Source organism: Phoenix dactylifera, chromosome 8, assembly GCF_009389715.1.
Source record: "Phoenix dactylifera cultivar Barhee BC4 chromosome 8, palm_55x_up_171113_PBpolish2nd_filt_p, whole genome shotgun sequence".
NCBI lineage: Eukaryota > Viridiplantae > Streptophyta > Magnoliopsida > Arecales > Arecaceae > Phoenix > Phoenix dactylifera.
In genome coordinates, this window is record NC_052399.1 from 9,902,877 (window position 1) to 9,916,246 (window position 13,370).

At 41.3% G+C, this 13,370-nt stretch overlaps 2 protein-coding genes across 2 annotated transcripts; both read right to left on the reverse strand.

Annotated features, from left to right (window-relative positions):
- Positions 1-47: 47 nt before the first annotated feature.
- LOC103711253 (ras-related protein RABH1e) lies at positions 48-7,005 on the reverse strand. Its single transcript, XM_008797330.3, has 6 exons — positions 6,809-7,005; positions 5,465-5,535; positions 2,911-2,999; positions 1,424-1,535; positions 746-836; positions 48-654 (listed from the first exon to the last, which is right to left on the reverse strand). The coding sequence occupies exons 1-6, from the start codon at positions 6,923-6,925 to the stop codon at positions 511-513; spliced, it is 624 nt and encodes a 207-aa protein (XP_008795552.2). The 5' UTR covers positions 6,926-7,005; the 3' UTR covers positions 48-510.
- Positions 7,006-7,791: 786 nt separating this feature from the next.
- Positions 7,792-8,319, reverse strand: LOC120111704. The gene has a single exon (XM_039129563.1). The coding sequence runs from the start codon at positions 8,317-8,319 to the stop codon at positions 7,792-7,794; it is 528 nt and encodes a 175-aa protein (XP_038985491.1).
- Between the last annotated feature and the right edge of the window lie 5,051 nt (positions 8,320-13,370).

Sequence of the window (13,370 nt, forward strand, 5' to 3'; positions counted from 1 at the left end):
AGAGTTCATTAAACACCGTACCAAGTATAAGAAGTAATGATAAAGCCTTGGCAATCAAATAATGTAATCGCCGGTCACGCTTCAGAGTTGGAATGGTTGGAACAACAGATAAAAGTTGGACCACGGTATATTACCAGTAAACGTCAGATTTATACTAAAAATACTTCCTATTTCCCGGCCCAAAAACGAAAGAAAGAGAGTCACGGGACGGTTTTATACCGTGCCTCAACAAAACCACCAGTTGTGGGAAAGGAGAAAATGGAACAAATCAAAGAGATGACTTTTGCTATGCAAATGCAAATGTGACCCAAAGAAAGCAACAAATTCTGGAGCAGTAGAATGCCGGAGCATCAACTGAGGAGATCAGTTGGTGACCGACTGCAAAATCCAAAAGAACAACTCTCCAGCCTCATGTATATCAAAGCCTGAAATTGCACCTGTGTCAACCTTTGGAAAACTCTATTTGGCCAACTCTCCTTCTGCCCGTACGTATACCCTGCAAGTGTATCTCTAGCACGAACATCCTCCAGATTTCTGCTCCATCTCCGAGGCACTGACGGTTGGCTTCAAGTTGACGTCAACCATGTCTTCCTGTTTGGTAGAAGAAAGGGTCTCCATCCCTGGTAAGGCTGCAGCAATCTTGCGGAAGAGAGCCTGCAATTATTCAGTTTTCCCTTCAACATCAGGAACAAGGTCGGCGACACTGGAAACAAAAAAAAAAAAGAGTGAAGCCGATGGGATTCACCTTGATGTTGAAGCCTGCTTTGGCACTCGTTTCAATGAACATGACCCCAAATTCACGGGCCTTGGCTTCTCCTTCTTCAATAGAAACTTGCCTGTTATCAGGGGCAGAAAACATGGTTGGTTGCAAAGAACTTCGGAAATTAACAGCAATTATAACTGAATGTAATGGAATTCACAGATTAAAAAGATGGAAGTAAAATCACATAATGTAAGCTAAGGCCAACAAGTTAGAAAATGAGGATGGGCTCAACAATTTAATAATCTGATGATAACCTGTCTTTGGCCGAATGAAGTGGCTGAAATGACAGTTCAGACTAAATGTATGAGCTAGCGAAAAGGAAAACGGCCATTTCCAGCTGTGCAAGCACCTTTACGTGTTATATTACCACGAGAAAATTCACAGAGGTATATATTACTAAAGAACTGAGCGCACATCTTTTCTGGAACTTGTTCAACTAGCAGACTCGTTAGAAAACATGAATCGGTCAAACGAAAAAACTTATAGTGAGCCAGGTTATTGCAATTTCCAGAGGTTGCTTTGAAAGCTAGCAACTACACATCATGGGGCAGATTCAAAGAACTTGAGGGGGGGAGAAAAGTTACAAGAATAGTGACACTTCAACCTATTAAAATAGTCAAAACCAAACCAAGAAATGGTTAAGATATTGTAAGTTTTCACCTTTTGTCAACAAGATCAGTCTTGTTTCCTACAAGGACGATAATAACATCACCACCTCGTTCTGTGTGTACTTCCTCAATCCACTTTGAAGTGCTTAAAAATGATTGCCGATCTGCAAAAAAGAAGTATATTACTGTGTATCCAGATTGATATCCTACTTGAATAGGACGGACAAACAAGACCGATTATGCTGTGAGGAAAATGGTTTGACAATATATTTGGGAACATTATGTGCTCCACTCTGTGTAATTGATAAACATTGCCTATTTAAATAGCTACAAGCAAATAAATACTCTCTCTGAATGTTCCTGGATATGGCAGTTGCTTTGTACAGTTCCTTCTGGGAGTGTGTTTTGCCTAACCATTCTCATAAGTCTGCCTAGCTTTTTTTTTTATATTATTCAAAATATTTTGTGTAAAAGATAAACAACAACCTGCAACCCTAAAGGGACCAGTCCCAAACTTCTGGCTATGATGTGAAGGAAGAATCTTGACAAATGTGATTTAGAAACCTAAAAAACCTTTTATGAAGTTTTGATTGCCAAAAAAAATTGCGGGACCTGGGGCACACTCCAGATTCGTAACATCATACTAGCCATTTCCACGGTTTACCTACAGCATCTCCCAGTTGTCACAGTTACTCTCGTCCAAACAGTCTCATTCGTAGTGAAATTGGAGGTAGCTTTTCTTTCTGTGCTTGCAAGTTTAATAAATAGGCAGGTAATGTAAAATTGAACTCTGCTGTATAAAAGGCCAACACTGTTTTCTGATTGACATTGTCATGAGTATATACAATCCTCTCATGGTGTCTTATTTATATGCATCATCAAGACCAATTAGAGGTAGGGCAGCCATTGTGCTTTGACTACTGAGGTTAGAATGAATATATGCTTTTCTTCAAATAAGCCCAGGCAAGGGCTTTATAAAGATATCTTTGGATAAGGAACAACTGGTACTTCAATTTATAAAGAGATAGGTTTGAACGTAAATACATCGCTTAGCTGTCCAAGTACATGAAAATGTTGTTTCTTGATTGTTTAATTTCTGAATATTTACCAAGGCCTCGACAATTGTAACATAAATAATTACCATTACCTTAAACCATGACTCTGGAAAATTCTAATTTTTTTTCTTACTAGACCTATATTATTGAAAACAGAGAATATCGAAATATCCTTTATTTAAAATGAGACAGAATAGGAAGCCAATGGGTAGCAAGGTAACCAGGAAATTGATAAGACATGAAAGAAGCCCAATGAGGAGATCCACTTCACAAATGACAAACTTTGGTCAAACATTATAGTCCAAAAGAAACTAATCATCCTAAAATAATAATATTAATAGACAGCTTGACTTATGGTTCAAAAAGTTTATGCCACAATTTTCCTTAGTTTCCAATCTATTTGATCCTATGTCCTAGACAATCTGAGGACATGCATCTGAAATGTGAGAAGACCGTTGAAAGAAAACAATACAATATAACTTACTGGCTACATCATAAACGATTACTGCAACAGAAGAATCTCTGATGTAGCTTGGAATAAGACTCCTAAATCTCTCCTGTCCAGCAGTATCCCTGCAGATTAGATGGCACTGAGAGGATGTTATGTAGACTACAGAAATTCCTCCTTCCTTCTATTTGTCTTCTATTCACTTAGAAATGGAGAAGCTAAAATATACATCTTTTTAGATGGATAAAAGCGAGAATAGCTGTTCTAAAAAAAAGGCAAGAATATTAAATAGCTAAAACATGATCTATCTTTTTTTTTGATGGTATAAACCACAAACTATCAGAAACTTGAATTAATCTCTTGAATAAATGATTGCAGCCCCTGATAGAGAAACACTAAGTTTCCTTCTCTGGCTTAAAAAATGGCATGTTAAAAATAGCAAAATGGGTAGCATGTTATTCATAACCAGAATTGGCAAAGACAAAAAGTAGGTATATATAAGCAAACAGCAGAATGTCTCATCCAGCCAAATAATTGGACCTTGAAATTTGTCCTCGCAGCCAAAAAATCTAGTATGCTTGCACCATTATATAAGCAGCAGTTTTTATTTACAGTTGGACATTTGATGCCATATCATAGAAATTACTGATCCATAAACATATGGTCGCTAGGCAGTCGCATAGGATCAGTAGTTAGACCCTGCAACTACCTTAAGAAATCATCTTTATGTTCATGTGGAACAATAATGTTAAGAGTTTGAAGGCATGCATAATCACTTGATCTACCTTGTTCATATCCAACAAGACTTCAGCATCCTTATCACCACCTGTTTTCACGTGCTACAACCCACGTAAATGCAAGTTTTCTCAAATACTTGATTATAATTTCCACCCAATCTTTTGTAGCCACAACCCCCTACTTCTCTTCAGCAAAACCAAGCCCTCCTTGTTTTCTTCATTGCACATAATAATGTGATCGAAACCTTTTTCTCAGCAAAACAAAAAAAGAGAAAACAATCTGAGTAGATTCTTCATCACATTATCCTTTATTGTGCAATTTCTATGAAATACGTAATATAAACATCTGTGTCTATCCTTCCTAACCATACCACATATGCATCTTAATGCTTTCCTCTTTGATGTTCGTCCTATCTAACTGATCCCTCTACTTTGGTTATGTTCTAAACCTTGTAGCATTGCCAACCTAACTTATTGCCAAATTCAATATTTTTTGTTTACTCATACCTACATGTGCCGATCACTCTATGCTCCAAAAGATATATTCACTTCACTCACCCTACCCATGTCTAGCGAATGCAATTGTTTATGTTTCAATTTGTTTGTAGTTATAAAAATAGTCATCAGACCATATGTCTTGGACCCTAGTTTATTATCATATGTACTGGCATATCATTACATCACAAATACAATATATTAGCTTAACTAATATTTGAAATCTAACCCAATAAAAATTTCGTCATGATCTAGCATTTGATCTTGTTGTTTGTCATCAATAAAAACAAAACCACTAGCAAATAACATGCAACATGACTCTTTCTTAAACTTGAAGGGGAAACTAAGTGAGAATAAGAATGAAAATAAAGATTATTTCAGCCACAAAGTAGATTAGCAACCTCGCAACCATATTTTGACCTTAATAACAACAAAAATGATGAAAGAGGAGTAGCAGACTAACATATAGTAGGTAATGGTGATGCAGAAACATGGAGAAAGAGCACAACAAGAGCAAATAAAACAAAAGAATAAACAAAAGGACCTAGGACATACAGATTTTATTGAACTTCAATAGAAGGATAACTTGATCTTATAAATGATTTGACCCCAAATTACAGCAATCCACTTGCTAGCAAAATATAGGGGCGACTCCAGAAGGAACTTCTTTTTAACTTACAAAACAATTTTCGTTACATTAAAAAATTATATTGCCATGAGGCATGGTAGAAAGTTGCCTAAATAATTATTAACAGAGATATTTCCAACAACTCTACGGCCACACACTCAACCGACAACAAGCAAAGAACTTCTTAACACTTTTTCTAGTCACAGGAGTACTCAGAACATGAAGGACTAAAACGATATAAAACCATAAAACATAACTTCTACCACTTAATTTCTAGAGAATGAAATTATTGTCCACAAAGTATTAAGCTGTCATCTTTTTTTGATAAATCAACTTATAGAATAATATCAATGAAAATACATAAGAACGCAGAAAAATAAGTTGTGTGGAAAGACAAGAAGTAAGAACAGTGCATGGAAAAAAGGCAAGGTCCACAGGATATACTAGGACAGTCAAGCAGAACACGGCACATAGAAAGCATGAGTTTTCATCGTTTTTGTGATTATAATTTTTTCTTGCTATCAAAATATGATTTTGCACAATTTATTTCCTTCAGGTTTTGTGCAAAACCAGTATAATTCACTTTACTTCATATATCAAACACCATTGTCTGTTTTATCCAGAAATAGTTATATTACATTTTACGCTTGTTTCTGTTGAACTGTAATGTAATCCAAAATAGGGTAAATTTGATTTTGTAAGGAGAAACTACGAGAAACCGACATCTTACCAAAGCTGCAAGCGGACTGTACGATCTTCAAGGTACATTGTCTTTGACAGAAAATCGATCCCAATTGTAGCCTGCAAATCATTTGAAATATGAATTATAACTCAAACAAGAAAATGAAGGCACCAGGTACTTTCAGCTTCTATAGATAACTATGGACCAAGATATACGATGAATTGACACCTAAAGAGAGATAACTTTCATTATGGAAAGAATTTTGTCTTTCCAACGTATTAAAGAGAGATAATACAGGAGAGGAGACAATACTCTACTGACTCAAGATGTAGCCAATCCAATGGAGGAACAATTAGACAAGCATGAGCCTTAGACTCAACCGTTGATGCCCAAAAGAAAGATTCAAAAAGAAGAATGATGATCAATTTAAATATCTAAAGGAAGAACCACAGAAGATCCTTAAAATATTTTGCGAAGGCAGTTCTTGTAAGATTTAAGCATTAAGGATGATTTTGGAATCTTTAGTGTCCATGATCACATATAAATGCTCACACGACCACTCTTTTTCCATTTAATGTATCCACTGGCATCCTTGATCTAGTGACTGAGTGCGAACAACAAGATCAATAGTTAGACAGGACTGATTCCATACAATATGGTCCTCTCTGTGGTTATTAGAGTTTGAAAATGAATCAGAATTAGGGAAAAAACTACGAGGAATTAACTTGCCAAACTTTTGTAAGAGATATAGATCTAAACTTCAGTGCATATAATTCAAAAAAGTGTCTTGTGTCTTCTTGTAAATCAGAATATCAGATTAGGCATGTGCAAAAGTCTCCCAGATCAAATTCCACAGTCTTGCGCCGGTAGACAAAAAACTTGATTATTAAAAGAGATATTACAATTCAAACAAACAGATATAGGATCATTTTTAGGAACATATAGCACATAAGGCATTTACAAGAATAACGATGTCTAATATTAAGAATATTTGGAGCTACGTGTTAATAAGAAACCAACAGAAAATTATAATTCAGTCTCAACCAGATATAAGAATAACTGCCATTGAAATCCCATTAAGCATTGAGTACGTTTTGATTATATATAAGCCCAAGTCGCCCAATTCAAAGGCTCTGAGATCCAACTTCAGTTCCTGTAAATAAAAAGAATTTTGTATCGATCCAAAGGAAAAGTCGTACCCTCGCCTAACCCAGACTACAAACCGCACCTCCAGAAACCCAAGATCAAGCAATCAAATCCCTTGCCCCTCCAAATCCATGCAAGTTTTCTCCAAATCAAGAACAGATCAAGCACAGACAACACCAAAATTCTTAAAAATCCAACCCAAACAAGATCAAAGAGTACATACAAATTGGTTGAGGGATCAATCACCTGGTACGTGATATCGAATTTGTCGTACATGAATCGGGTGATGATGCTGGTCTTCCCCACGGATTGATCCCCCAAGAAGACAAGCTTATACTTCGCTAGGGCCGATACCACCGCCATTATCGTTTCTCTCCCTCTCCCTCTCTCCCTCTCTCGATCTCTGACGGCTAGAAAGAAGACAAAGAATGGATCCACCGATCCAAAAGACGAGAGCAAAAGTGTCGAAAAAAGAAGAGATCGATGGAAGCCTTCCTCTTTTTAAATATTGACGAACGAGTACCCGCCATCCCAGGATCGGATTAGCTGTATTGGTTCAAACAGCAAATAGTAGAATCCTATTTTAAAAAAATGAAACTTTGAGCGTGAGTTACAATCTATGTGACGTGGCGAGTTTGAGGAGTGTGAGATTGGTACGTGGGGTATGATCCGACTCGCGGATCGTTCCCGCTACCCACGAGGAGGCGAGCGGAAGTCGAACGGCCCCTTCGAAACAAAACGCGTGGGTTCACGTCACCGGCGCGCACTCACAAACGATGCATGGGAACGGCCATCACTCATCAGAGCCGTCAAGGTGGGGTCGGTATTTCTCGTGGATTACCAGCCGTTGGATTAAATTGATCCGGGTTGATATTTGGACCCGGGTCGAGCAAGGAATTTGCAACTTGGTTTGGGGTTCTGATATTCTGGACCCGGTTCTTCCAACCTGAGCACGTGAAGGAAAGTATTCATGGTGGTGTGATATACGGAAGTATACAATATACACCCACTTTTTAATTGACCCACTTTGATGATGTGATGATGATGAAGTATACATTGTACACCCATCTTTTTAATTGATCCAGTTCTTTGATGATAACGATGATGCATTTCTTTTTCTTTCTTTTTTTTTGGTACATCGGCTGCTCACACTACTCTTACATAAGACAGCCAGCTACATCACTATCAAGAAGACTATATAAATCAGAAGGAACAGAGGACTGCAGGGTTCATAGAAAATCTCCAGAATGATGAGCAACAAATGAGACGACCCAATCCGCAGCTTGGTTCGCCTCCCGAAATACGTGCCTGACTTGGGCAACATGGCATTTCTGCAGCATACGTCGTATATGCTCTAGAAGCAGGTGCTTAACCTCCCCTTGCCCCTCCTTCCGTAAGCACTTAATCAACAAGACTGAGTCTCCCTCCAATATGATACAGCCGGCATCAAGTACATGTCTTACATATAAGAGCCCCTCCCATGTAGCCCTGAGCGCCGTCCCAAAATTTGAATCCTCGAAAGAATGACATCCTCTCGCAGCAAGTAACCTGGAGCAGTGGTTTCTGATCACAAATGCCACTCCCACACTCCCACCCCTAGCGGGCAAGCTTCCATCGAAATTCACCTTAAGGTGGCCAGAGGGTGGAGGCTTCCAAGAGATAAGAGCAAACCTAGGTGATGTAGCAGCGAAGAGGGGGTCCCAGATATCCCTAGCTACCTGAAATGAATCAGACCCAGCAATCTCGATGATCTCCATAGCCTGAAGGAGAGCCCGTTCTACCACAGACCTTAGGGATGCCCTTCTATCTTCGAAGACTCTAGCATTTCTATCCAGCCAAATATAATAAGCACAATAAATGGCAGGATCCGTTTCTTTCATCTCTCACCCTTCATGTTGCCCAGATAGACAACCCAAGAGGGGGGGGGGGTGAATTGGGTTTTTAAAATAATTTGGCTAATTAAAACTTTGTGGATGATTAATTAAAAACTATAGCAAGTTATTTAATTAAAGCCTAGTGCTGTGAGTAATGTGCGGGGAAGAAGATGAGAGACAATGCACTACAAACACAAAGTTTTATAGTGGTTCGGAGCTAACCCTTGCTCCTACGTCCACTCCCCAAGTCTCACTTGGGAATTTCACTATAACCTCCTTGGATTACAGCCGGTTGTTTTGCAAGCTCACAACCAAACTTGTTGTTTTACGAGCTCACAACGAACTCGGTCGGTTTTCCCAGGCTCACCGACTAGAACCAACCCCGATTGTTTTCCCGGGCTCACAATCAAACCCTTACACACGTTGGTTTTAACTTGGCTCACCAACCAACCTTAAACCCCTTGATTCAATCCCCCGATTGAATCAAGTAAATACAAGAGATAGAAGAAAACAGAAAATAGCTTCTCAAAAAGCAGATTTAAAACAATATAATCGTAAAGGAGTTAGAAGCCCTCAAACGCTTTTAAGCTGGTGAAGAGGTATGGCTTCTGGAACTCCGGTCTCCTCTTGAAAGAGTGGTCGACTTGAATGCAGGAGGAGGAAGCTTTGATTGTTGGGAAGAAGTAGTTGGAGCAGTAAATGCAGATCTCCCCTTTTTCGTTTAAGAGCACTTGGAGAGCTTGAAAACTTGAATGCTTGGAGTGGAATATCTGTTCTCTACCTTGCTACAGTCCTCTGTGGCTATTTAAGCCAACCCCCACGGAAACTAGCCGTTACACTGCTTTTTCTGCCCGTTCTGCACACTCTGCGCAGCCTGACAATATGACCGTTGGTGGGTTGGAGTCGACTCGCGCGATCAGGAGTCGACTCGGCTGTAGCAGGAGTCGACTCACGCTTTTCCGGAGTCGACTCGGCAACTGTTCCAAATTTGAATTAAAGTTGCCGTCTTGACTGGGAGTCGACTCGTCTTGACCTGGAGTCGACTCGCCAACTTCTGGAGCTGACGTGACAATTTTGGAGTCGGCTCATCCACTGAAGTCCGTGGATCCAATTTTGAATTTTGTCCACTCGAGTCGACTCGACTGTCCTGGGAGTCGACTCGAATCTCAGAGGCAGTAACATGGTCTTCTGTCTGTTGATGGTCGCTCAGTCTCGGAGTCGACTCGCGTATTGCGGGAGTCGACTCGAATCTCAGAGTCCGACAATCGTTCTCTGACTTTTCTGCCTGTGACTGCTTGGAGTCGACTCTTACTTTCCTGGAGTCGACTCGGTGAACATTGGAGTCGACTCGCGCACTTCAGGAGTCGACTCGTTGACAGGTTCTGAGATGAAGCTTTCTGTCCTTCTGTCTGTTCTCAGTCGGAGTCGACTCGTACTGATCTGGAGTCGACTCGAGCTCGTGCCAGTGAACTTGATACGCTTGGAGTCGACTCGTGATACTCGGGAGTCGACTCGAGTCTCAGACTTTGGTTCAGCAGACTTCTTAACTTATCCAAAATATTATGAACCAAATCTAGATACACTTGGACAGGATTTTCACTGAAACACTCAATTGAACTCATTAGTAATCACAAGATATACTCAAATGCTTTGAGCTCATCAAAATCAAATGGGGTTTTAATCAATCACTCCACAATCTTCCCCTTTTTGATGATGACAAAACTTTGAGTATATGTAAAATGAATTGCTCATAAAACAATGAAGTAAAATCCATAAATGAATTCAAATGTCTGATAATTTAATTTATCCAAGTTTGAAAGGAGTGAAACATTAAATTTCGGAGTTAAAGCTCCCCCTTTCATTTGGAATTATATAAGCCTTCATATTATGCAATCAATTGTTTGGCTTATATGTCATTAATGATTTAGCTTGATTAAAATTCAGATTCTCCCCCTCAACATATGCATCCAACTATGTTTTGATTCTCTGAATTTCCTTTTAATGCTTTGAAGTTTTTGAACTGAATTTTATCTTTTTAGAGGGAAAATCTGTCAATTTGTTCTTGAGTAGGATTCAGCTAATCTCCGAATATCCCTTGAATAGATTCTGGAGATTACTCCATTAGGAGCCCCAAAAGAGAGATAATGAGCCTCGAGGTACCGAATCCACTTAGAACAAATTTGTGTGTGTTATTAAGAGTTTATCTTTTTATTTATTTTCATTGATTTCTTTTACATATTTTTTCATATTTCTCCCCTTTTTACATATTTTATACATATTTCTCCCCCTTTTTGTCATCATACCAAAAAGGAGGTAATCAACCACAATCAATGGCACAACCAATCATCGAATGGCACATAATTGAAGATAAGATGTCTACTCATTGTATTGATATGAATTGAAGTAGATTTGAGCATACAATAAGTAAAGTAAAACAATACAAAACAAAACTCAAACACATCTATGTCCTCCTCGAGGATGAAGCTCCCCCTCTCGAGGATGCATCTCCTCCTCTGGAGGATGAAACTCCCCCTCTCGAGGATGCATCTCCTCCTCTGGAGGATGTGGCACCTCCTCTCGAGGATGGTGCTCCTCCTCTCAATCGGCTCTGCTCCATGAGGAGGGTGACTGCATCTGTCACATGTCCGAGCTGCGTGATAATAGACGTGGTGGCTCTGCTATGTGTAGTGGAGAGCTCTGTCACCGACGCCTGAAGCCCAGTCACCGATGTCTGAAGTGCGTCCAGCTTGTCGATGAGTACATTCGCCAAGCGCTCGGCCCCCTCGGTGGTGGTGTGCATGTCACGACCTATCTCCTCTCGCATCTGTCGAGTGGAGCTCGTGACCTCACTCATGCTGTGGAACTGGGCCTGGACCAAACTCCGGACATTGTAGATCTCTTCCCGTACATGAGCCGTCATGTCAGTCACGGCTGTCAAGGAAGGGACCAACTGAGAAGATACGGGTGCAGGAGTGGGGGCAGGCACCGCACCTCGGAGCTCCCGAAGCAGCTCATCCCTCAGATCTCGGACGATCTCCTGCCGCAGCTCCTGGAGCTGCTCTGTATCAATACGGACCTCCATAGATGGTGGAACTGAGGAGGAAGGTCCGGCAGAGGTGGTAGGAGCAGGAGGAGTGGATGGGAGGTCTGGATGGTCTGGAAGGTCTGGGTAGTCTGAATCTGGCTCAGGACTGGGTGATGGTCTGGTGGTCTGAGCAGTGAGAGTGGACTTCCTGACCCAGATCCCTTCTCTCTTCCGAAACCCCATCCTGTGCATAGTCCCCGTACATAAGCGATCAGTCCATCGCAAGGCACGAGAGGGTTCCCTCTCAGGAATGGGAATCTCGTACTGCCTAAAAAGAAGAGTGAATAACATCCCGTATGGGAGTGAGAGCCTAGGTCTATCTAGGGGCTCACACATATACCTATAAATGAGCTTTGGAAAGTTGATCGGGGTGTCCTGAAGGATATAAGACATAATAGCTAAGTCCCTCTCATTCACAAAATCAAATCTCCCTGTCTTAGGAAAGATGGACCTGGACAGAATGCTCAAAAGGATTCTCACTTCAATAGGAAGTGAGCTAGCAGATACCTCATCTAGGAGGGACTGAGGTGGATGCCCTAAGACGACCGTAAGGGCCGCAACTCTATCCTCAGGGTGTGCGGGAGCCACCCCTACTAATGGAAGGTGAAGGATATGGGCAATGAGGTCCTCTGTGACACGCAACGGGACACCTACTACCGTGCCCTCGATACCTCCATCTCCCCGATGGACGGTACTGTAAAACTCTTGAACTAGGCCAGGATAGGTGGGAAGGTCCAAGGTGAGGAAGTACTCTAGGCCCTGGGCTCTAAGCCTATCGCCTATGGTGAACCCCTCCCGGGAGAGATAGTCGAAATCGACAAACCTCCCGGAGGTGACGGCCTTCCCGGCCAACGGCCTAACGAGAACCACCCTAGGCGGGGAACGATCCGGAGGTGGTTGCCTCGCGGGATCGTGCCGCGCCTTGGAGCGCCGCTCGGGACCGGCCTCGGGACCGGACCTCTTCCTAACGACGGTCTTACGAGGCATCTTGACCTAAACGGGAAGAAAAATACCTAGAGGACGGTGAAGGACCGACAGAGGAAGCTCGGGACGGACCGGAAATGACCTAGGAACGGACGGAAACTCAATGTCCGGCGAAAAATCGACGGGAAAAGGGCTTGGAGACGATCGGGGATGACCTAGGAGTCGGCTCTAGGGCTTTGTGAACAGTGGCAGCTTGAGGAAAAGTGTTTGCGAAACGACAAACCTAGGGTTAAAAAGTCGGATCCCGACTGCGAGTCGACTCCCCTGAGTCGCGAGTCGACTCGACCTCGAGTCGACTCCAGAATATGCGCGAGTCGACTCCCGACAGTGTGCGAGTCGACTCCCCCTCAGCTGCCAACTTTGCGAGTCGACTCTCGCAAATGCGCGAGTCGACTCCCCCTTAGGAGCCGGCTCTGAAACTTACTCGAGTCGTCTCTAACCTTGGCACGCACCTAAAAACCATGCCATAATCGTGCCAAATGAGGGAAAATCACCTAATTAAGGACTGATTTGATGATCACTGCATAGAAACTCTATTTTAACCTCATTCTAATCATCAAAATCAATTAATCTAGTGAAAAACCCCACTAGGATGGATCAATCACTCCTAATCCCCTTCTAAGCACACTAAACCTCTCTTCACTTAGGGGTTTTGTAAAAATGTCTGCTAATTGATTATCAGTACACACAAATTGGAGTGACACATCACCATTCAATACATGATCTCTGATGAAGTGCTGTCTTATCTCAATGTGTTTAGTTCTTGAGTGTTGAATTGGATTTTTAGTGAGATTTATGGCACTTGTGTTATCACAATTAATGGGAATTTTATCTTGTTTAATGCCATAATCTTCTAATTGTTGTT

Bases quoted from the DNA above. Each gene is read 5' to 3' on its own strand.
- LOC103711253 (XM_008797330.3), bottom strand. From the start codon at position 6,925: ATGGCGGTGGTATCGGCCCTAGCGAAGTATAAGCTTGTCTTCTTGGGG. The intron at 1,536-2,910 runs GTAAGTTATATT...TCTTTTTTGCAG, and splicing joins AATCGTTTATGATGTAGCCA to ATCGGCAATCATTTTTAAGC. The intron at 837-1,423 runs GTGAAAACTTAC...CCCTGATAACAG, and splicing joins ACTGATCTTGTTGACAAAAG to GCAAGTTTCTATTGAAGAAG.
- LOC120111704 (XM_039129563.1), bottom strand. From the start codon at position 8,319: ATGGAGATCATCGAGATTGCTGGGTCTGATTCATTTCAGGTAGCTAGG.